The 25578-nt window shown below is 46.2% G+C and overlaps 1 protein-coding gene across 1 annotated transcript in view; it reads left to right on the top strand.

Moving 5' to 3' along the window:
* Positions 1–11869: 11869 nt before the first annotated feature.
* The window catches only part of Galnt18 (polypeptide N-acetylgalactosaminyltransferase 18), a 320423-nt gene continuing 306714 nt past the window's right edge, over positions 11870–25578 (top strand). The window contains exon 1 of the mRNA XM_059268803.1: positions 11870–12563. Coding sequence (XP_059124786.1) covers positions 12329–12563 — 235 coding nt within the window. The 5' untranslated portion in view covers positions 11870–12328. The remainder of the gene's footprint in view (positions 12564–25578) is intronic.

The following is a 25578-nucleotide window of genomic DNA, read 5'->3' on the forward strand; positions in this document are numbered from 1 at the left end:
CAGATTGATCACCTGTGACATGCTAGGTACTCTACACATATCTTAGTCTTTGTCACATTGTTGAGGTAGGTGAAATAAACATCTCCATTTTACAGATGAAGTCATCAAGGGTCAGAGAGACTAAGTAATTTGTTCAAGGAAACCCAGCCTGCAGATATTGGAGCTACTGTTCTGTCCTGTTCCATTGCTGTTAAGATTTGGGTGTTTGTCTGGGGAAGTGAGCCATGGGCCAGTGGGGGTGCAACCCTGTGTTCAGAGGCCAGAAGAGGGTTTCAGTTTCCTTGGCTGGAATTACAGGTATTTGTGAGCCAAAAAACTCCAGTCCTCAAGATTGAACAGCGGGTGCTCTGAGCCACTCCCTGAACCATCTCCCTGGTCTCCTATGGAGGCTATTTAGAGGAACTAAAGTGACCCAGTGAGCTGAATTGACAGACACAATGGAACAGGGGAGGGGGGCTGAACAAGGTCCTGGATACGCTGAGGGGATGGAGGGGCTAGACCAGGCAGGGCTTTGGAGGCTGGACTTCACTGAAGGAGGGGTGATAGGAAGCTGCTGGAGGGTACTAGGAGGGCTAGAGTGGAGGATGTGTGAGTCAGTTCTGCATTTTAAAAAGATCAGCATGGCTGCTCTGCAGGAAGTGATGGGAAGGGCAAGCCTCTGGGACAGAGAGGATGTGAAAGGCAGGAAACAAGTGAACCAATAAATGTGTCAAACCTTCAGATACGTTATCCAAAAAAGAGCCTCCCTGCCTCTTGTTTATTTTTTTCTTCTTATTCATTCTCATTTATAACCAACTCTAATAATTCAGTTGTTTGTTTGCCCAATTTATAGCAAATTAAGAAAAACGATTTAGCAACAAATCTGAAAGTATTTAAGGTATTGAGGAAAAACCCAGCCGCTGCAGGAAGTGACAGCTTGATTGTAAGGAAAGGTCCATGGGAAAAAAAAGTGCTAAAAACATGAGAAGCAGGGTAGGGATTATACAGCTCTGTCCTCTAAGCAGAACAGCCTCCATCTTCATAAAACCAGCTCTGCCTGCTTGCAAAAGATCCTCACAGCTGGGCTTATTGACTGCTGGCATTCCCACATAGACAGAGCGGGTGGGGAGAGCCTTTGGACCCTCACCTGAGTACCCAGATCTTTTTTTTCAGACACATGTATTTGATTCTGCACTAATTATACATGGCCTGGTAAAGTATGCATGCTGGGGAGGACTAAGAGAAAGGTCTCCAGATGTGCAGCTGTGGGGAAGCCATCACACATACTAGGTGCAGACTTTCCAATATGGCTGGGAAGTGACTAACACCATCTTGCCCTGATCATATTCTAACTCCATTTTATGTCTACTTAGGAACTTTTCAGCACCCAACACCCAGAATAGTCATGTCTGCCTTGGCAACACATTCAGAAACTTGATCATGGCCCAGATGTATAACCAAAATACCAGCTAGATGTATAACCAAAACAAGTGTTAAAAAGTTCCCTGATCACTGTCGGGCGGTGGTGGCGCACGCCTTTAATCCCAGCACTCGGGAAGCAGAGGCCGGCGGATCTCTGTGAGTTCGAGGCCAGCCTGGGCTACCAAATGAGTTCCAGGAAAGGCACAAAGCTACACAGAGAAACCCTGTCTCAAAAAACCAAAAAAAAAAAAAAAAAAGTTCCCCGATCTATACCTGATAATGACATCGTTGTGAGTTTGGGGGCTTTGTTTTTATAAATGTTAAACCTCTGAGCTTCAGTGGACAGAGTTCTTCGTGGCAGGAGCTTGCTGTCAGTTGCTGGTTTTGATAAAGGACTCTTACTTGGCCTTATGTGCATGGTTGTAGCTAGAGTTTTCCTGCCTGGCCCACAGTCAGGACAAATCTCTGTCATCCGCCAGTCCCACAGCCGCTCAGACCCAACCAAGTAAATACAGAGACTTATATTGCTTACAAACTGTATGGCCATGGCAGGCTTCTTGCTAACTGTTCTTATAGCCTAAATTAATCCATTTCCATAAATCTATACCTTGCCACGTGGCTTGTGGCTTACCGGTGTCTTCACATGCTGCTTGTCATGGCAGTGGCTGGCAGTGACTTTCTTCCGCCTTCCTGTTCTCTCAATTCTCCTCTCTGTTAGTCCTGCCTATACTTCCTGCCTGGCCACTGGCCAATCAGTGATTTATTTATTGACCAATCAGCAACACATTTGACATACAGACCATCCCACAGCACATGGTTGTAACTCTCTTGACTATAACAGCTGCTTTAGGGTCACCCATATTCCTGCCTATAGCCCCTTACCCATGCTGTGTAAGTAATAATAAACTCTGGTTCCCCAGGGTGAACAGTGATAGAATTGAGACACCAGGAGGAAGAGTAAACACTACTTAGTCATACCCTCTTCCCAATCTAAGAGAAAATTCTCAAAACAGAAATGTTTCCTGATCCACTGTAGTCTTTTGGAGTTTAGAAAAATACTGGAGGCTAGAGAGTTTCCTTCAGGAAGCAGAGATGAGATCATTGGTTATTGCCTGAATTCGCAGGGTCAGTAAACTTGAATGTGTCTCAGGCCCCTCGCCTGAACTCATTTTTCCTGTGGCTGCAGCCTGATGTAGGAGGCTCCTTGGCCTGTGAGGAGCTAGGTTAGTGATTCAAATCTTGGACTGGTGACCTCAGCACTTATGTCTTAGACATGCATGCACCGTGTGCCATGTACCATTCCTGAACTAAGATGTCTGACCTTTCATGGCCAGCAGGTTTGCATGCTAGCCCTATGCCGCATCTGTTTACCTCAGTCATTTCACTCCAGTGGTTAGAAGTACACCAAAGAACTGGATCAAGGTGGAAGATGGCCAAGTAACTTCTATTTCAGGCACTATATGTTTTTTAATTGTAGTTATTGTTAGTGTAATAAAAGTTTTTAAAATAAAATATTTATATTATTTGGTGATGGCTCAGAAGGCTAAAGCAGAAAAAAAATACTTTGAAAGTTGGGAAGGCACCATGGGCCTTGACCCCATGAGGGGTTAGATTCACTTACAGTGCCTCAAACCTTTTCATCTTATCTGCCTCCACTGACTTACCAAGACCTTTGGACACTATGTGAGGGGCCAGTTAGGAAAATAATGTTTGGAAGGAAGTGAGTGCTGTGTCCACTGGCGTTCTGGGATGTCATTGGAATAGAGCCAGAGAGTTGTGACCTCTCCTGTTTAACTTCAGAGAGCATGAGTATCAAGTATATTTTGCTAGGATAAGTCTAATTTTTTTCATTGTGTTCAATTATTTTTGTAGTGTAATTTTTTGGCTTATTAATAGTACATTAAGAAATGTGTCAAACCACTTTATTAATTATAAACTGATATAAACTGATACTTAGTTTTCTACATATATAATCATATAACCTGAGACTAATGATGGCTTGATTTTATATATTTTAAGTATTTTGGGGAAGATTATTACCCAAATTAGTTGGGGAAAATGAAACAAAAGATTTAACTTCAATTATCACAGGATTTTTCTGATATGCAGGGTCTCTCACACTAACAAATACCACAGTTAGAGTAAAATATTATGCATTAACTTATTAGATATTTATTCAGCACTGTGATAGGTGCAGATGCTATTGTTTTGAACAAAACTCAGATTTATCACTGTTTTCCAGGTGAGATAGTCTAGGTGAGAGATGAAGGGAGAGTTGGGAATTGCAGACATGTGGATGGTTTTGTGACATACCTAATTGGCAGTTACAGCCAGCATGGCCTGGTCATAATGGCATAAGGAACAAAGGACAGGGAACTGTCAAGGGTTTTTGCATGAATGTTGGTCATTTGTTGAGTTAGGAAACACTGAAAAGGATCCAATTTGGAGACAAGGGAGAAAGGGGAACTCGTGAGCTTGTTTTTCCATTTGAATTCTGGATGCTTTTCTTTTGTGTAAAGAGGGATGTCAGCAGGCTGCTGGGTGTATAGCTTGTAGCTTGGAGAAGAGACCTGGCAGAGCTCATGTGCATTTGATTAAAAGTAGTTGAAGGTCTGTGAATGGAATGGACTTGGACTGGAGAGAATTGAGGGAGAGGAGAGAGGCTTAGAAGGGATCCTGGGAACAGCGATGATTAATGACCGTGTAAAGGAGGATAGTGGGAAGAACAGTGTCTCAGCAGTGAGAATGGGATGGTAGAACACAGAAGGGGAAGACAGCAAGGTTCAAGATAGATGAAAAAATGAAGAGGAGGCCTGAGAAAGGCCATTAGACTAACTACATTGTGACAATTGGCACCATTGTGTAGAAATATTCTGGAGATGATTGCAATGCTGAAGAGTAAGTAAGAAGTCAGGTATTTTTGATAATTTATTGAAAAACAAATAAATCTGCATTGTGTTTTGGTTTTAGAATACAAGCTAGAAATGTAAGTGAAACAGGAATTAGCTTTTCTAATGAGCACACACTTAACATGGCGGGCCTCCCTCTCCAGTATCTGGTGGGCATCCTGAAAGATGTTTGGGGTAGGGACCCAAGGACTTCACCCTGTCTGTCCAACTACTTGAGAGCATAGGGTCTTAACTGTATTCTGGAGCCTATCAGGCCCCTCATGATGTTTACGGGGGAAGCCTGTGGACATTGGGTGAGTGAGTACCTGCCACTCTGGGTTTGGGCTTTGCCAGGAAAATAATTGTGGTGCTTTCTGTAAATCTGTTCAGCCTCATCTGAGTATCCATAGGCACCTGGTGAGGCGATTTTACCTGGACTCATTCTTTTGAGCACTTTGTACTTTTGTGCATCTGCCATTTGTCTTGGAACCAGAATTCTGCAAATCCTTTGATGGCATATTCCACATCTCTTGAGGGGGGGATCTCAGCATGCGGTAAACCCAAGCTGCCCCGAGCTCTGGCTCAGCTCTGTCAGGAGAAGCAGATTGCAGACTTACCTCCCAGCTGCTTCTTGCCACCTGCAATTTGGGCTTCCCACTGAAATCACTCTGTTCTGAGCAAGCCAGTCACCTCGCTGTTGAGAGAAGTTGGTGGGACTGTTGAATATTTTATTCACCATCTGGCTGACAATACAGCCCAGAGCTTGCCTATGGGCTGATGATGTCCCAGACTGCTGTGTACCAGTATGGAAAAGGTCACTGCTCCTCATGTCTGGCAGGCACCTGCAATTCCTCAGGGGGGACTCCTGCTATTTCTCTGAGGCTGAGAATGAAGGATCTAGGTAGAGCAGAGCTGAAGGGACCTCCTGACCTTTTGCACATCTAGGTAGCCACCAGGTATTTTCTAAAATAGAGGATTCCATGGCTTAGCTCAGGCTCTTCCTGCCTTCCTGGGGTTCATACCAGGGTGTTCCAGGGGCGCTTTCACTTGCTCTGAGGTCTCTGGTACTGTCTGTATATAGGGACTCTAGAAATGTCATGTCCAACCAGATGGTTACTTTTGAAAGGGTGTGTGTGCCACATCTCTCTTCCTTGTTCAGGAGGCAGTGTCCAAGTAGGGCTTGAGCACTTTCTCATTTGCAGTCTTCTTTGGTGATGCAATACTTCCAGGGTCTGTCGCTTTTAAGTCTGATCATTGATCCCTTCATGGGAGACAGTTGTCCATAAACTGTCTCTGCAGTAGAATGAGCTCTAGGCTCAGAGCCAGAACCTCTACCATGTTTACTCTTGAATGCTTGACATCTGATACAATTCTCTCATCTATAAAGTGAGAGAGAGAACTTACTTTAGGGAGTTGCTATGAAGGTCAAGAGAAGACCCATGTGGACAGGGCCTCACCAGTTTCCCTGCCTGCAGGTCTGGGTAGCCTAATGAGGCACAGCCAGACCTTGTGGATTAACTTGATTCATTTTTACTTATAGCAACAGCATAGAAAAATTTCTATGCATCCTTTTATATAATAAAACATTTAGAAGTATACATTTAGTTCCTGGGTTGCATGCATATGTTATATAATATGTATAATTATGGACTGGGAGTGAATTATCATCATTCATTATTAAATAAAAACGCTGAACACGATCTGAACTAACATGGATAGAATACTTAGTGCAACTGAGTGCCAAGCCTTACACATATACATTTACATCATCTTCAAGACAATCCCGTGAGGTAGATATGATACCTTCCAGGTTGGGAATATGAGTCATAAATTACCCATACACATTTCTAGAACTAGCACATAGCAGGAACGGAATTCAAAACCAGGTCTGTGGCTTTCATGTGTGTGAACACTGTGAAGATACCACATTGATAAACATGACCATATAACTGTTCTCAGTGTGGGCTGGAGAGATGGCTCAGTGATTAAAAGCACTTGCTGCACTTGTAGAGGGCCCAAATTCAATTTCCAGCACAGATGTCAGACAGCTCGCGACTCTTGTACTTCTAGCTCCAGGGGCTCTTATGTTCCATTCTTCTGGTCCCCAAGGGTACCTGCATACAACACACACACACACACACACACACACACACACACACACACACACACACAGAGTGAAAGAATAAACAGATGAACATGAGAAGTTCAGTACTTGGCCACAACTGCAGATCTTGGTAGACATCTCTACTATTGAGCTATGTCTCTAGCCCTAACCCCACTTCCCATCAGGGTTCAGGTTGGCCCTGAACTTAATCTATAGTCCAGGCAAGTGCTGGGTCCTCCTGCTTCAGCCTTTCAAGGAGCTGGGATTGCAAGCTTGCATCAACAGGCCCAGAGACCCTTCTTCAAGATAACCACGGGTTCTATCTCTTGTATTGGGCTTCTCAGAGGATATATCTGAAGCATTTGGGGGCAGTGTTGACATGCAGATTCTGACTAAGTTGATGTGTGATGTAGCTGATGTAGCTGGAGAGTTTTCTCTCTGGGTCCCGCCAAGCTCCGGCAGTCCAACAGCCCACTTATAAAATAAACACACAGATGCTTTTTTATTTAAACTGTTTGGTCTAATGGCTCAGGCTTCTAGCTCTCTAGTTTTTACATCTTAAATTAATCCATTTCTATAAATCTATACCTTGCCACGTGGCTCATGGTTTACCGGCGTCTTCACATGCTGCTTGTCATGGCGATGGCTGGCAGTGTCTCCCTCCGCCTTCCTGTTCTCTCAATTCTCCTCTCTGTTAGTCCCACCTATACTTCCTGTCTGGCTACTGGCCAATCAGTGTTTTATTTATTGACCAATCAGAGCAACACATTTGACATACAGACCATCCCACAGCAAGCTGACATTCTACATTTGTTGTCACTGATGTTACTGGTCCAGGGACTACTCTCTGGGTGCAAGGTCAAAGGGTCATATGCATCATCAGCTTTACATCCCAAGTAGCCATTCTGATTACATTTTCACTGAAATATTTGTGAGTACTTATTTCCCACATACTCTTGTTAATACTTTGAATTACAATATTATATTTTTAAATCAACCTGGTAGAGGAACTATGGCAGCTGTAGCTAGAAAAATGTTTTTAATTCCTAGCAAGCTTAGTTATCCTTTCATATGTTTCTTGGCTGTTGGCATTTTCTCTTTCATTGTTTGCTTATGTTTTTTTGTACATTTTTTTTTTCCAATTTGGATAGTTTTACCCTCCATTGGATTGGTTTGTATACTTTTTTAATATATATTCTGGATAGTGCTCCTTTGTTATAGGAGCATGTAAACATTTTCCTTCATGGAGGAAGAGCCTGTCTAGAAGAGCTGTCTAGTAGTTGAACGGCAGAATCCACCAGACCACTTGTTAGGGGGTGGGAGTGGGATGAAGTTGCTGTCTCCATCATCTGTTTGCATCTCTCTGTTTCATATTTAGACATCAGCTAAGAGCTTATCCTACTGTACTACAGCTGCTTCTTGGCTAGCCTCCTCCATTAAGAGAATGTAGTCTATGAGTCTTTGTGAACACCCAACATTGATGTGCATGGAATATACTATCACATGACCCGAATTAAGGGGACAGGGTCGGGCAGATGGGCCCAGTCACAGGGTTCCTGCAGAACCTGCACTGGAGTGCAGCTAGGAGTTACTCCAGATCCTTTGGGAAGGTGACAGAGGAATGAGAGGCTCCTTTGGTCATAATTTCTTGACCCTTGCTCTCAGAGGAAAGCTGCTCTGGGTGACATTTGGACACTCAGAAAGAGCAGTAGTAGCCAATACTTAGATAATGCCACCAGTGCTCTTCATATAAACTAAATTCTCATAATATTCCCCATGATGTAGGTGATGTCACTGTTATCCCATTTTGCAGAAGAAACTTGAAGCACAAAATAGTAAACTTGCCTGAGGTCCCACAGCTAGTAAATGACAGAATTTGGGTCTGGCTCCCTAGTCCATGTTCAAGATCAGTATATGAAATCTTAGGCCTGGCCTGAGGGAGGCACCAAACAAACCTTTCTATTTCCTTTTCCCACTCTCAGCAGGATGTTTTTTTTCTGTCAGTCACGTTTTAGGACTATGGCTTCACAGAATCCATTCATGGGCCTCTGTAGCTTTTGTTTCTGAATTGAGTATCTGTCTTTGCTTGCAACTCAGCAGTCCCCATTCCCTTAAATGCCTGTCACCCCGCTTCCCATAAAGCCAGCCCAAGGCTGAGGCCTTCCACCACCAGGGCCCATTTTCCGGTTAAGCCCCCAAATTCTCTTGGCACCTCAGGCCTAATGGCTTTACACAGTGCTGCCATCTGGTGGGGACAGGTGGCCACTGTCAGTCCTCTCCGAGGAGTAGATTCCTGCCCAGAATGTAAGGGATTGGTGGCTGAACTCCAAGATTCACTTTTCCTAATTGTGATACCAAAGACATTTTGAAGAAGGCTTAGCATTGGTGACATAGCAGTGTGTCTGGACATGTGGATAAGAAATTCTATGGAAGGTCAGTCATAGTGGTGCACGTCTTTAAGATGTGAGAGACAGAGGCAGGTGGATCTTTATGGGTTCAAGGCTAGCCTTGTTTACATTAGAGAGTTTTAGTTAGCCAGAACTATGTAGTGAGACTCTGTCTTATAAACAAAATACAACCCCCCCCCCTACACACACAGAGGCTGCTTTCAAGTCACATTAGGGGAGCAGCAGCCTCCCCAGTGTATGACAAGGGTGACATTCAGTCTATACAGGGCAGAGCCACAGGATCTCCAGCCCCCTGTGTGTGTTGTTACCTCTAGTGGCCGGAGTGGAAGGACACACTAGATTCAGATTCTCGGAGTAAGTTTAAAGCAGCACTTTGTGTCCGTCTCTGCCTGCATCCACTATTGAGGGATTCTTCGGTCCTGATAAGCATTAAGGGCCTGATAATGAACCCCCAGGCAGGATTTATTAAAAGCCAAGTGAGGAGACACTTGGGGGTTAGATGAGAGACATAAATGGAGAGTCACAAACCTTCTCAATTGAGCAACTCTCCATACTCACAAAAGAGGCCCCTATTGAGACTGTGAAACCTACATTGAAGCCACAGGTCTGGAGCAAGCTGGGCAAGTGTCCTGGGCAACTGGTCATCCCACAAAATATCAGGAACTTGGTGAGTTCCTGTTGGGTCGAATATAATTGAACTGAGGGCCAAAGATATGACTCTACCAAGAACCCATTATAAAGGGAGCTTGCAAAGACACTAGACCCTCTGACCCCGTGGTTCTGAAGAGAGTGGTGAATAAAGTCTATATAACACCTCTTCCATTTCCTTTGTTTCTGTCCAAGGCTTTAGGATCTTGAGCTGGAGCCTGAGGCTTCGTGGGGTAATAAGGCCTGCAGGAAATGAGCCCTCCTTCTGGAAAATCCTATCAACCTGTGATAATCGCTGAGCTGCTGATGGTGAAGACAGGCATTATAAGTAGAAAGCCAATGAGGTGGAACTTAGTTAGCTAAGGGATAAACCCCTTCCTTGCTGCCCACAGCCTTAGATCCTATAGCTTCCAGTAGGGGAGAAGAACTCATAGTAGTCAGTAGAAAAAGGAAGGTCTGCTAAACAGCAAGATGGTGTTCTTGGACCTGGGAAAGGAAGAACCACATCCTGGAAGGATGCCCACATGAGCCTCGGTACCCACTGTGTGTTCTGTCCTAAGACCTGTGATATGTTCTCTCATTTTATACTCATAAGCAAGAAGGTATTGTTATATTTGATACGTGAGGGAAATGGTCCTGTTGGTGTTTTGAATCTTGCTTAATCTCATTTAATAATACATAGCAGAGCAAGGATTGAAACCAGAGGCTCAGTGGGTACTGGCAGCTTTTTAGAGACAGGAGTCCATTCTACATTTTTTTCCAGGTTTTTGTTGGTGGTGGTTGTTTGATTGTCCTTTTTTTCACACTCTGGTAGTCACCCTATCTTAGAGCATCAACTGGCACAAAGTCATACATTAAGTCACACATTCCACATCGTCTCTTTCCTGAAATGTCCCTCTACCTCTTTGTCTTGGAACTTTGCCAATAAGAACATGCAACATGGGGTTCGTCTCCTCCAGGTGTATTTTGCTGACCCTTTAGGAAGGTCTTGTGAGAGCTGAACTTCCAGGACTCCTTCTGTTGAACCCAGGATTACCTTTTGGCCACCAGCTGTGCTCCAGGCAGCCCACAGGCAGCCTTTAGGGCTGTGAATGGAGAACGAGAGATGGTTTTTCTCCCTTGTCCGTGTAGAAACTGAATGTGCCCCATATATTCACACCAGTCTCCTTTCCCTACTCCAGTCCCAGCCTGTTTTCCAGCTGGGGAGGAGAGACCTCCTCTCCAAGCCTTGGAGGTTTTCCACTTTCTCAGTATCTTTGGGGACCTTTTGTCTGTAGTATTAAAGGGTCATAACACGTCTGGTTTGGGGCTTCCTCTTTTCTAGGACAAGGTCGTTGAATTCAGAAGTCTGGTAAGTGAGCTGCCTGGTATATCACCATGGCTCATTGGAGTGCTGGCCCACAGGGTTGCCTCATCTTCAAGCTTCTTTCCCGGCCAGAAAACACAGCTTGGGGAGAAGGTAAGGAAGTCTGTTATAGAAAGACTTTGTTTAAAGAATTCTGAGAAGTGAGCGTTTTAAGATGGGATGAAATGAAGGAAACATAGTGGGCCCTTTGCTGTGAGTTCCCGTCCTCTCCAGCAAAGCTCTGCTGCCCTCCGCATAGCTATGAGGACTGTATGTGTGGGAACTCTACAGGTCATGGAGAATGGCATCCTCCCTCCTGCCCCATCACTACATATAAGGTTTCCCTGTACGTGAGGTATGGTGGGCTCCATAAACAGTAAAGGCTTGTAGGACGCGACCACGTCATGGGAACTGCACAGACCTAAACAATCTTGGAGCAACTATGCCTTAGAGACATTTTCACAGTTCACTAGTGCCTCTCCTAGAGATTTCCGGGAGGCGTTTGGTGACACCCTGGAGACCAGCAGAAGGCAGGGGCAGGGTGGAGGCGCAAGCGAATCAGGAGCGGATATTATAAGGCTTGGCCACTTCTATGGTCTGAGTCTCGATTATCAAAAAAATAAAAACAAACAAAAGAACAACAACAACAACAAACGACGGGGGGCGGGGTAAGGACTCAGTTTTTAGGTGGGAAAGCAGAGGAATGCCCTCAGCTGAGGCAGGTGAGGGGACACGAACATCATATTCCCCTCCCACCCCACAAGCTTGGGATCCTTTGCTTGCAAGATAGCCGGAATTCCCCTAGGGGTGGAGTCTGCGGGCCTGGGCCGGGGACTGGCGGTTGGTGGCCTGCAGGAGCCGGGTCCGGGTGGTCTGAGAGCCGGGAAGCTCGGGCGCGTCCCGGACGAAAGCTGGTGGCCAGCAGGTGGGGCGCCGGGCGGGGCTCCGCCCCCTGGCCCCTACTCGTTGGTCCGCAGCCGCCCAGCCCCGGCCCCTCTCCAGAGCCGGAGCGCGATTGGTGGCGGCGCTTGTCGCTCGGAGGGGGCCGGGCCGTGCTGCTTCGCTCCTTGGGTCGCTGCCACAGCCTCGGTTCTCCTGAGCAGCGAGCGACGCGGGCTGGTGGCATCTCCCAGGCAGCAGGCGCTGGAGATGGGAAGCAGCGCGGCAGCGGGCCCTGGCAGTGACAAAGTTTCCCAGAACTGCAGGTCGCATCGCGCCACTGCCGGCCACCCCTGACTGCCTAGGGAAAGACTAGAGGATTTTGAATTTGGGGGAAAAAAAAAAACACCACCACCAACAAACAAACCCACCTCGTTTCCTTTGTGGAGCTCTTTCTCAGGGTGGCCAGCGGCGGGAGCTGCAAACTTGGGCACCGCGGCTCGCACTGTCAGGGGACCCGCCTTTGGAGAGACTCAAGACTTGGGTGCTGGCGCACCAGAGGCCCCAGGCGTACCAAGGGGTGTGAGCGCGGGGGAGTTTGGGGCGCGCAGCAAGGAGGGGCCCCGGGAGCTCTATATGGAGGAGGGACCCCAGAATGGTGTGTACCAGGAAGACCAAAACTTTGGTGTCCACTTGCGTGATCCTGAGCGGTATGACCAACATCATCTGCCTGCTGTACGTGGGCTGGGTTACCAACTACATCGCCAGCGTGTATGTGCGGGGGCAGGAGCCAGCTCCCGACAAGAAGCTTGAGGAAGATAAAGGGGACACCCTGAAAATTATCGAGCGGCTGGACCACTTGGAGAATGTCATCAAACAACACATCCAAGGTACCCGCGCCCTGGGAAACTTGAGCCACGCGCACGGCCAGGGAGTGCCTAGTGCTCCGCTTGTGGGATGCATTGAGGCCAATGCGTATCAGGCCAATGACTGCAGGGAGGGCTTTGGGGTGGCAGCTGCGTGGTTGGAGGGACTGCAAGCACTGGTGTCCTGGATCTTCTGTTCCTGAAGCCCTGCGAGTCTTCCTTGGGCACACGTGTGTACGCATACGCACGTGTGTGTATGTGTGTGTGTGTGTGTGTGTGTGTGTGTGTGTGTATGTGCAGCTTGCTGTCGGTATGGGGACATGCTACACACGTGTCCAAATGTGCGTTTGACTCCATCGGCTTCCTTCCCGGGATCGCAGGATCATACACTAGTCCAGGAGTGTATCTGACTGTGGATATTTGTGTACCCAAGAGAGAGTACAAGGGCGAAAGAGCTCATTTGGCCACTCTAAGGGACGGGAAAGATGCCCTGCATGACCCTAACTGTGAGCTTAAAGAAGCAGCAAGCTTCAGGACAAACCCAGACTAGAAAGATTACATTGCTCCAGTATTGGCCCCAGCCTCAGCTTCAGCCCCAGTAGTGCTGGGACTGCAGGGGGCATCTTAAGTGGAAAACCGTCCTTAGCTACAGCACACCTGCAGGTCCAGGACCCTTCCCTACCAGCAGGTGTTAAACCCAGGAAGAAGCTTAGTCCACTGAGGTGGTGCTTCTGTTTGGGGCCCTAGAAAACCCACTGAGTCTGCGCCTTTCCTTCAGAGCCTTCCGGGTCCCAGTGAGGGCCAATTTGTAAGGCAGCTACACTCCCTGCCCAGGAATCAGTCATGGCAGAGTAGACAGATCCACAGGAAGTGGGTTTGAAATCCAAGGCTGTAATGGGTGGGTGTCTCTAGACTGACTAGATTCAAAGAGGAAGTGGGATATAAAGGACTCTCCCGATGTGACCCAGGTAGTATGAGTGCCAAAGGGAAGTGATGGAGCTCAGGGCACCTGGAGTAAGGTGTGCTCACTGAGGCTAGCAATCTGGATTCTCCCTGTCTTCTTCAGGTGTCCCTGCTTTCCTAGATAAGAGGGCTTCTTAACTGCTGGCCTGGGCTAGCTGGATTACCTGTAAACCCTACAGGCCCCTGGGTATCTGGTAGACTCTGGCAGCATCTGAGCTGCCGGTTCTCTTGTTTACCAAGGTAGGGACTACTCTGGTGTCCCTCCCACATGGCCAGATTGGCTCCTTCCCTGGGAAGGCTTCACCAGGTTCAGGTGAGGGCAGAAAGGTGACCCCCCCCCCCCTTGGTTGTGCTTTCTAACTGACAAAAGCAAGCACTTGATTTGAGGCCCCCTAGAAGAGGGGCCTTTGACTGCTCTTACTTCAGACCTGCCTCAGCCTCACCCAAGCACTGAACTGACAGACCAAACTGTCTGTGCCATAATGCCTGTTGCTGCCATTTCTTACTTGGTGGCTTCTGTCCCTTGGGTCAGAATCGACACTAGTCAGCAATAGAAATACAGCCTTGGTATGTTCTGGGAGATAGACTCAAGGCTGTGCCTTGCTCTGACATTTCCAATTTGTACACGTATTCTGAGAGATTTTCATTCACATTTTCTCTATGTGTATGTGTTCAAAATGATTCTTCTGTTCTTTTCTATCTAGTTAGGGAAGAAGTGAGCAAAGGGATGCTTCAGAAATAATTTCAAGGATTTCATGAAACCAAGAGCTCAGCATTGAGCAGACCCCTATCATGTTGAATGTGGACCATGTCACATGATTCACAAGGCTCCACATGAAAACCATTCTGGAAGATGAAAAAAAAAAAAAAACACACTTGTAATTTTTTACCAGGAAACCTTAGAACCTCTCAATGTTTACCTGATAAACTAGGGGAGATGGTTTTTTGTTTTTTTGTTTTTTTGTTTTTTTTAAAGATGCCTCTTTAGACTCTGTATTGGTCCAGGTGTCCTTTGGGCAGTAGGAAATGACAAGGCCAAAGCCACTGCTCACAGTGGGTGGGGGAGTGACTTGTGAAAGGCTAGACATGAAGCAGACAGATGGCGGAGGAGGCTAGCTGGTTGCTTGTGCTGTGATAGTGTGGTGATGATGACAACTCCCTCCAGGGTTCCAGAGCAGTCCCTGTGCTTGGATTTAGGGCTCAAAGGTAAGACCTGTAAAGTCTGTGAGATCATTCCTGCCCTTAAGGATGTGGGTTGTTTCCATAGACCCGCTGTCTAAGTTTTGCATCAGGAGAGCCTTCTGAATAATCCTTGGTACATCACAGAGCTGAGGATGGGGGTGCAGGTTGGGGGTGGAGAGCTGATAACTAGAATAGCCCAGAACTCTAGTTCTGTTATGTGCTGTGCCTTGTTCTCAGAGCTTTGTGTAAGCTGACTTACCCTTAGAGCCTTGTGAGGTTGGGGTATTAGCTCCACCTTACAGATGTGGAATCGGAGGTCTGGAGAGGTTGTTTGACCCACAGGTCCAGGGTCACACTTGGTTACACAGTAGCTCAGAGATTTGAACTCAGATAGTGGCTTCAGGGTCTCAGTTTTGTTTCGCTGTGAGAAGAGGTCTTAACATGTAGTCATGTAAGGTTGACTTTGAACTTAACACCCTTCCATCTCAGCAAGCATCACAGATGGGTGCCACTACATCCAGGTTCTTTTTAGTGTTTATTTTGGTTGTTAGTTCTGTAGGCTAAGAAGGTGTCAGTCTGTGTTCTTAACTGTATAATATACTGTTTGCTAAGGTGGCCAGAGGCTTGCGGTAGAAGAGTGCTGTCCTGGTATTGGTTGACAGCGGTGGGAATGGATGTATCCTAGTGAACAGCCATCTGAGGATCTTGGAGGGATGGTGGGGTCAGGAGTGTCCCCACATGAAGATGCTTTCCATTGCTGTACTAGGGCAGATCTGGGTTTTGGTTGGTTTCCCAAAGAAGGCAGAGGTCACATTCCCTCAACGAATGTTTGATGACTCTTTGGTAGTTCCTGGCAGGTGGAAGAGAGACAGACAGTCTGGATAGATGAGCGACACCCTGAACTGATGCCCAGCATCCTAGTTAGTCATGAGTAGGGGCACTGCCAGTTTCCGAAGGACAAGCTTTGCTTCAGAGCATTGCCCAGGCGCCTCTTCTCTTTGGAAGGAAAGCTGTCCAGGAAGTTGCAAATGTCACTGAGTGTTCGGCAGGATGTTCTGAGGACTTGCAATTAGAAGAGGCTTTGGAGCGGCACCCTAGAGGTCTGTTCTAGTCATGACTGAAAAGTTGATTTTCCTCTTGGGGACCGAAGTGATATTTCATTTTAATTTGTTTTCTGATTGAATGATTTAATTAGATGGTGTGTGAGAATCTCTTGAGAATGTAAATTGTATTTTTTGAACATTATTTTTTTTAACCAAGTAGATGTTAAACGACAGGGTGGTTAACTTCAGACTTTAAAATATGTATCCTGTTGGGTTGAAAACATCAAGTAGTTCCTAGTACAGGCTCCAACTCAGAACCTTGCACCTTGGTTGAGATGGTCAGATGGACAGATGTTAGAGGAAGCCCAAGTGTGAGAGAACTTGGGAAGAGAATTTGCTCTCCCTCCTCCCCATCCCTTTCTCTTTTTCTTTTTGAGACAGTATCTCATATAGTCCAGGCTAGCCCCAAACACACTATGTAGCTGGCCTGAAACTTGCTAAGTGGCAAAGAGGACCTTGCGTGCTCTTGCCTCTACATCCCTAGTGCTGGGGTTACAGGTGTGTGCCACCATTCCCAGTTTGTGTGGTACTGAGCATCAAACTCAGGCTTTGTCCCTGCTTGGCAAACACTCTACCAACTAAGCCATCCCAGTCCTGGTTCATGTTTGATTTTTATGTCAAGTGCAAACAAAAATGGCTTTCCTTTTTTTCTTTCTTTTTGCTTAGTATCTTTTTGAATCTGTTAAGAGTATGCCAATGTTTAAGGGACAATTTAAGAATGTATGGGACTTCCCAGGATCCATTCTTCCCCAGGAACTATTTTGTAATCATAAGCCCTCCTTTTGGCTTTGCCCTCTTGGCTACCCATGTAAGGAGACAGTACTGTTGATACATATGTATCCTCTTCTTTCTTTGGCCCTTATTAAAGAAGCATTTTTCTCTCTGTTTGCTACATGGTTTATCCTTTCAACCTTTATCTCTTGGCAACCTGAGGTGCCTCAGCTGCTCTGGCAGGGACTGGGTGGAGTAACTGGGGACCTTGGGGAACTGGGACACTCCTGGTCCCCACTTGTTTTCTAAGGACAACAGAATTCCTGCCGTCAGCATGGATGGAACTTCAAGTGAGTCAATGAGCTCAAACATCAGAGGAAGCGGGAAGAATATTACACATAGAGTCAATGTTTTGACTGCTACTCCAAATGCGCAGCCATTAGTAGCTTTTGAAGCTGTCGGTAAAAATGCTGCCCTTGGGGTGGGTCTGCTATTAAATGCTCTGCTGTCCTCTGTGCATAGACCACTCCCATTCCAGCATCATTCCTTCCTGTTGATAAAGTCAGATGTCTCCCGTTGCATTTAAAATTCCCTAGGGACTGAAAGGTACTTGGAAGCAATCTCAATACAGTTGCCTGATATTTTTATGATATTTTTTTTGCCTGATCTTTTGGAATGATTTTGCTGACCTCTGATTTGACTATTTAAGTGACCACTTTGTCTCAAGTCTTCGCAAGTATTGACATTAATTTTTCTAGAGATCACAACTCTCTTCTTTTTAGCAGCCTTCACGGGTTTACATAGCATGTAATTAAATTAAGCAGTTGCAGCAACAAGTCCCAGTAGTATTCCTGTGCTTGGGAACAGACCTAGTGCACAGGAGGAAAGCATGCAACTCCATAGTTAGAGGGAGGTGCAACCTACTACTGAGAAGCCCACACAGGGACAAGAGCATCAAGGGAATGTTTCACAGGGGAAAGAGGAAGCAGGCAGATTTGCAGAGTGGAGTGGAGGATTGCTTAAGAAAACGCCCCCCCCCCAATACTTTAAATGACTGCATAGTATTCCGCTGCCAACGTAGCGGTTTTCCTCTGACCTTCTCTAATATTGGACATTTGTTAGGAAATGGATATACTTAGGGGAAAAAAACGAATGTCTTTGCATCACCTATTTTTCCTCTTTGAATTATTCTCAAAAATGTATTTGCAGAAGTAAGATTACCAGTGACAGAGTATGAACATTTTTTATGAAATATTATTTTTCAAAAGGAAAGCCTTTCCACTCAGCCACTGACAATGCAGTGTTGTGCTGGAGTCACGGAGGGCTGGCATTTGGTGTTATCATTCAGCATTTTCTGGGCAAATGGAATTACTGTCAAGACAGTTGAGTCTTTTTATTTGTCCTCCTTTGATTATGGCAGAACTTGATACCCTCCCTGAACCCCTCTGTGTGTTTTTGACTTGTGGGAATAATTTTTCTCTTGGAGGCTCAGTGTTGATGGTTTGTGTATTTTACACATTTTCATAGATTTCTTAATAAATTAGTAAGATACCCATGATGACTATATTATACATAATATATATATATATATATATATATATATATATATATATGTTTTGGTTTTATTTTTGATTTATTTTGTTTGGTGTATGTGATGTCCATGCAGGTATGCAGGTTTGATCACCTGTGCATGTGAGAGGAAGCTGGAGGTTCACATCAAGAATCTTCCTTAATTGCTCACTACATGTTTTGAGACAGGGTCTCTCATTGAACCTGGTCTTCGCTGTTTTGCCTAGATTGGCTGGCCAGTGAGCCTCTTGTACTGGGGTTATATGTGTACCACCATGCCCTGCTTTTGCGTAGATACCGCAATGTGAACTCAGCTCCTCATTTTACCCAGCCCCTAATCTTTGTTTTAAATAGATACCCTAGGTCAGAGGTTTTCCAACTGTGTCTCCAGGAGTTGCAAACTTCCAGGTTTAATTTGAGACCTTATTAATAGTAACAGGGTCAAATGTCATCACCAACCCCCAATAAACCCCAGCATCCCCCACAACACTTTTTCCTAATGGTTTATATGTAGTGTTTGGTAAATTAGTTCAGTTCTTAAAGGCTCCTCCTCCTCCTCCTCCTCCATTTCTTCTTCTCCTTTTGAGACAGGGTTCTCTGTGTAACAGCTCTGACTGTCCGGGAACTCACTCTGTAGACCAGGATGGCCTCGAACTCCCAGAGACCCACCTGCCTCTGCCTCCAAGTGCTGGGACTAAAGGCGTGCACCACCACCCACGCTGGCTGTGGTTTCACTTCTTAAAGAGAAGCCTGAAAGCCACGTGAGAGAGAAAGAGAAGTCCTACAGCTGTGTTTCTGTGAGGGATGATGGTAGTCTGAAGCATTTGAGAGAATTAGCAAGTCCAGGGTGACATGGAAGGGTCTCCCACCGTCTATCTGTCCTTCTGAACACAGCTGAGACCAGTTTCCTATGTGACTCATTTCTAAATTCATCATCTTTCTCCTCAGAGTCAGCCTTATCCCACCTGTGGGAGGTCGAGTTGTGGACTGTGCTTTGTTTTCTCAATCTTATCAGGCAAACAATGTGCATACTAGTGTGTCTCAGATCCACACCATTGGGTTGATGATGGGGGTACCAGAAAACCAGGAGATGTCCTCGGTGTGGACGTTCATCTGCTCCCTGTAGCTTTCGGGTGTCCCCCTTTGCTCCTCGACTGGCAGGGTTTGTTACCAGGAGAGTGCAATGTCTGTGGGGAGCTTGTTTGAGGGAAAGTTGTCGTTGGAGCGGCACAGCTCTCTAATTTTTGGAATGAGCTTTGGTTTGAAAATTCTGTCCATAACAGACACCGAAGCCTTGAGGGTGTCAACAGCAGGACTCAGGATCGAGCCTAATTGCTTTTCTTAATAGCCCAGGAACACATCTTTATGGAGCAGAAGGACCTTACCAAAGAATACAGCCTCTCCCTGTGACCAAAGACTTTTCCTTTTTAGACAGAAGTGTATAGGTTGCAAAATAAATGAATTCCACATTCTTTCCCGCTCACTTGACATAAAGCGCTGTTTGCCCTTGATGAGCAGTTTGGTGGCGGCTCTCAAGGAGAATTTAGAATCAAAAGCAAGCCACAGTCCAGCTTGTGAGGGCCTTAAAGGTCAGCGCCAGCCACTAAAGTTTCCTTAGATTTTTCGATATGTTTGTGAGATTCGAATCCACACACACAAGCCCTAGGAGCACCTCGGTTGCTGTTCTGCAGGATTCTGACCTCACTTGTTTGAGAAGCTGGAGGTGCTGTTGTGTGGCTGTGAGTGGGAGGGTCTCTTTGGGTCTCTTGCCCATTTTCTTTGCTTGGGTTTTATCCAAGAGTCTGGAGAGACCTGCTTTCCTCTGGACAAGCACACCGAAGGGATGCCATTTGAAGGCTTTGGGGAGATACCCTACTGAGTATGGGGGATAAATGGAGCCAGAGAGCAGCCAGGTGGGCTTTGGGGAGAGATGAGGCTATGGGCATGCATATGCTGTGTTGTGCACGTGGAGGTCAGAGAGCAATTTATAGGAATCGGTTCTCTCCTTCCACTCTGTGGATCCTGGAGATTGAACTCAGGTCATCTGATTTTCCTGCAAGCACCTTTTTCTGGTGAACCATCTCAGTCACCCTAGTTGTCTATAAATGTCAGGGACTCTGATACCCAGAACCAGAAGCAGAGAACTGGGGCTGCAGGTGGCTGTCATAGTCTGTGAATGGCAGGCCATCTTTCTATGCTAATCTCCAATTTGTCAGGGACTTGATTGTTCTAAAGTACACACATGTTGTCTTCTCAAACCTCTCTTTGCCTTTGAGTCACGTGCAGCTACAACTTGCAATGCAAGGCTGCACATAAGGATTCCCCACATTCCTATTTCCTTGCACACATGCCTTCACATGCAGGGCACTCACCCCAGGGCAGTGCCAGGATTAGGCATGTCCCGACAATGCATTCTTGGTCACCCCACCTTTTTCTTTCCCACTCAGTGAAGCACATTAGTATGCTGGGGAGTGCGTTAACCTTGAAATCTCTTTAATTTGTGGAGTTAAAGTTAATCATTCCTAAGCTTTGCTACTTAAGTTATTGTTAATAGCAAATTACCTCACAACTGTTCCCAAGTCAGGTATGCTGTGGCAGTGACTGTGAGCAACAGCTGTTCTGGAACCTTCTCTGTGGGTCTGTGCACTCTATGGACACTGCTGAATGCAGCCAACTGGAACTTTCAGAGGAAGAAGTCCTGGTTATGTGCATGTTCTTGTTTTTGTGGCTTTTCTGGCTCCACGGTTATGGCTGAAGATTCAGTGGGAGGGAGCTGAATCACTGCAGTGTGTGTGCAGCTTGGAGATGAGGTTCTCCTTCATTGCCCAATGCTCAGCTTCAGCGTGGTGAGTTTGGTTTTGGAGGATGAAGCTGTCCTTAATGGTGCACGTAGAAACAACTAGACATCTAATTCCAGTGAGATATTGAGAGCATTCCTGGATGAAGCCACAGCTGAAGTGACACGGAGGTCAGCAGGCACAATTAACTGGGCCACGTTTTATTGCCACTGACCTTCAAAAGTTCACCAAAGGATGATGAAGGGAAGCTCCAGAGAAGTTCTGAACTGTTCCATCCCAGGACAGGCAAAGACAGTGGAAAACAGTGCCCAGAGAGGTTGTTACCAGCTCTTACATGAATGCTCTCATTCTACCAACGTCTCAAGTTCAAGTCTCAAAGTGGCTCACTCTGAGAAGGCTTGTTCAGGACTGGACCTTAAGCATCCTGGATGCTTAGTTGAGTTTCCATGCCTGACTTGTTTAAACATCTCTGTCCTCAGGAGACTTCGAGTTAATACCCATTGAGATTCCATAGGCAAGGAAAGGTATTTCAGAGACCTTGGCCAAAACAGGGTTTGAAGATTGGGATAATATGCACCATGCTGATGGCATCTGGGAGTTTAGGAGAACAGGACAAAAACTGTGTGGACCAATGAATAAGAGAGTGAGAAAGCTATAGATAAATTTTGTGCATGTGTGTGCATAAATACATGTGCCTGCCCCAGTGTGTGTGAGCGCACATGCATGTATGCAAACTTGTGGAGGCCAGAGAACAACCTCAGATGCCATTGCTCAGGTGCTGCATATATTCTGTTTTGAGACAAAGTCTCCCACTGGCCTGGAAGTCACCAAGTCAGTTGTCTGAGCAGTGAGCTCCAGGGGAGCCTTTCTCTGCCTCTCCAGCAGAGATGACCAGCATGCGCCTCCATCCTTGCCACTTTTAATGAGTTCTAGGGAATGAATTCAGGTTGTGTAATTTCAGAGCAGGATTTCTGCTAACTGAGCTGTCTCTCCAGCCCTAAAAAGAGATTTGAAATGAGAAACTTCGATTCATTTTAATGGCAACAGTCTTCAAATGGAATTGAAGACTGACTGGAAAGAGAATACTGGGTTAGATCCTGGGCAGGCATTGTCCATGTGGGATCACTTCATTACTATCCTTATTTAAATGGAGAGTAATTCTGGGGGAGGAGTTCTGTTTCCTTTGGTCTCAATATCCCAGAGAGATGTGATTTCAGAGGTGATAAACCTGAACCCTAGAAAGTCCCTGGTTTTGGAAGGACTTGAGTGTCTCCCAGATATTTGGGCATTGGAATCTTGGTCCCCAGAGTGGTGGGTTGACAGCCATTAGAGAAGCAGAGCCTGGTGGGAGGGGATTATTTCACTGACAGCATCACCTTAGGAAGAGAGCCCTGTAGTTCATTTAGAACCTAGTTAGTTCCCAAGAGACACACACTTTCAACTGTGAGCAAGACGCTCTTGCTTTCTGTCTCCCTGTAGGACTGCTCTCTCCCTCCAACAAGTGCTCCTACTGTGATCTTTTGGCCATTTTGTGTGGTAGCTGAAAGCTCCCAGAGGCCAAATCTATGAAACCTGACTTGGGACTTTCAGAACCAACTTTTTTCTTATATATTACCCAGCTTCATGTTGTCTGTGATAGCAATTGAAAATGGCCTAATGGGCCGGGCGGTGGTGGCGCACGCCTTTAATCCCAGCACTCGGGAGTCAGAGCCAGGCGGATCTCTGTGAGTTCGAGGCCAGCCTGGACTACCAAGTGAGCTCCAGGAAAGGCGCAAAGCTACACGGAGAAACCCTGTCTCAAAAAAAAAAAAAAAAAATGGCCTAATGGAAATAATTTGTCCAAGGTCACAGAGCTTGATGGGTGTTAGAGTCAAGAAGGGTGGCTGTCCCCAAGATTTATGGTTTTTACAAAATAAGAAGGACATTTCAAAGAGAGGAAGAGAAGATCATTTTAGCAGACACTATGAGGGTGAGCTCAGAGGCCTTGGGTCAAGTAAGAGAATGACAAGAGTTTGCAGACAGGTGGCTTGCTTTATCCTTGTATCAAATCCTAAAGTGAGTGGGGTGGACTAGGGGGAGAAGCCTTGCAAGTGTGAGTGAAGAGTCCCCTATCTGTGGGACCCCAGGGAATTTATCCTTGTAGGAAAAGCAATGTTTCATCTGCAGCTAGACTCACCCAAGTTCCACCCAGGAGTTTCTGCCCACTATGATGTGCCGGACATGCTTGCTGAGTATTGTTTTTGAGTACTGAGCTTTCCTGTGTGTTGACACAATCCTGTGTCCTAGGGTGATTTACTGAGTCCAAGCAAACTCCCAACCCTGGGTGAACGTAGGTGGATGGCCTCAGTGATGTGTTCCCAATACCGGGGCAAAACCGGCCTTTCCAATAACCCTGTATCCCTGCTCTCAAATGCTGACTTTGCCTGAGATTTATAGGACGATGTCGAAGGTCCCAGAAGCCCCAGCCCTATCTCCCTGCCCACACAGCCCGCCTCTCTCTCCTTGTTTTTCTTTTTGCCTTGGTGCTCTGTTTTTAGCTGTCTGTGCCTCTCAGGATTTGGAAAGGGAGAGACAATTGCAGTAAAGGAAAGCCCTAATAAAGTGGTTTGGGCACAAAACACCAACAGCTGTTTATTTGCTCCAAACAGTAGGAGTCTGTATTAATAACCTTGTGAGTTATGTGCTGGGAAGTTAATGTAAGCAAAAATCTCACTGTAGACTTGCAGGTGTGACTCCATTTCTTTATTGAACTGATCTCTCCTGTTTGCTCAGTGACATTTTCTGTTATCCACATGGAAGATCCTTTTTGATCTCCTGTTACAGATTCGTTCAGCTGGTCTGTGGTTGGCGTTCCAAGGTAGAGTTGTCTTGTGTCTCTTTATTGCAGCTCTGATGCTGGATGATTATGTGGTTCCTACCTCAAAGGATTTCAGCTGCTGGTCAGGCTTTGTCTAACTAACCACTGCCTTTCTCTGATGGGGAAGAGGAAGCCAGGAAGGGGGGGAGGAGCAGGAGGCTGCCTCAGACTTGCCTGCCTGTCCTTGGGCTTGGAGGAGTGTCTTTGAACATTCTGGCATCTTCAGTGTCTATGTTTCATTTTAATGATAAGCTGCTCCTCCAATTTGATTTACTTTAGTTTCTAAAAGAGTGTGTGGAGAGGCCGAGAAACAGCTCAGTCAGTAAAGTACCTTGCAAGTATGAGGACATGTGTTCATTCACTAGAGCCCATGTGAAAGCCAGTTGTTGTGGTATGTGCATGTAATCCTAGTGCTGGGTAGAGACAGATGGGGACTGGGGCTCACTGGTCAGTCAGTGTAGCCTCCTTAGTGAGTTCCAAGCCAGTGAGAGACCCTGTCAAACAGAGAAAAAGAAAGGTGGACAGCACCTCAGGAGTGACATTCAAGGTTGATCTCTGATCTACACACACACACACACACACACACACACACACGCACACACACACGCACTCACTCACAGAAATGTGGAGGAGAATTTACAGGAGTCAGACTTTCAACTGTACATCTGGGCCAGACCTTTATCTTAGAAGAACCCAGGGATTCAGATTAGAAGAGAAACACAATGGAAAGTCAATAGAAAAGACTTTGCCTAATGACTCAAAAATTGGAATGGAACCAATGAAGAAGGGCAATAAAAACAGGTATGGACTCCTGGAGAATCATGGGAGAGAAGGGACTTGAGGGTCTTTGAGCACCTGTTATACATCAAATGTTTACTGACTGCCACCTTGTTTGAACCTCTAAGGAAGCCTGTGAGGGTCATTGCACCATTTTACAGATGAGGAAATTAAGGCTCAATGGTTATACTTAACTTGTCCAAAGGCAATCAGCTATATAAGATGAGAACCCCTGACTCCATTAAGCCTCACAACAAGAGGCCAGGGGCCTCTCTTGCTCTTTGCTTCAAGGATGCTAATTAAGAGATAAGAGGATCATGGCTTTCTCTGGGCTAAAGGGCTGCACATGACTTGGCAGAAGGGGAGGGGGAGTCCTTGTGACTGCTGAGGCTCTGAGCTGGGCTACTGAGTGACCCAATGACAGCCTCCTTTCTTGGACATGTAGGTGCGGACTAGTGAGGAGTTCTCCAGACTCAGCCCTCTGGAGGCGAGGGAGACCCTCAGGCTGCTGGTTTCTCTTTCTTGAGAGAGGACTCAGTCTAGACAGTGTCCTGCACTCATTTAAACCATGGCTTCATTTTGGGGTTCTTTTAGATTTAGGGCAGGAAACCATTAGATGGCCACAAAGGAGCTAGGAAGCATGGCTGGGCCTACCAGAGAGTTTTCAGTGAACGGAAGAACTACATTGTTTAGAGTCATATGCCATGTAGAGCAGGCATGGGAGACTGGCCTCAAAGCCACCATCTTTTTGGGGGTTTGGGAATGGGAACAGATGAACAGCCACAGCTTGGTGGGAGAAATCACAGGTGTACACCCAAGTTCCTGTTATTCTGAATTTGGCAGTAAGTGCAGTAATATCCTGGTATGCACCCCAGTCCTCTTTAGTGACACACTCAGATTCTAGTCTTTCTCGTTCAACAGCATTTATTAGGCACCTAGGAAATGGTGAGGACATGGCAGTGGTGCAATATGAAGATGTTGCATTAAATGTGGTGGCCAATGGCCACCTCTCCTCTCAGCATGCTCTTGAAGAAGGTGAGATGTGAGCCATGTGCATGTCTAAGGGAGGAACAGGTTCA

The sequence above is a fragment of the Peromyscus eremicus genome, chromosome 1, assembly GCF_949786415.1.
Source record: "Peromyscus eremicus chromosome 1, PerEre_H2_v1, whole genome shotgun sequence".
In the NCBI taxonomy this organism is placed as follows: domain Eukaryota; kingdom Metazoa; phylum Chordata; class Mammalia; order Rodentia; family Cricetidae; genus Peromyscus; species Peromyscus eremicus.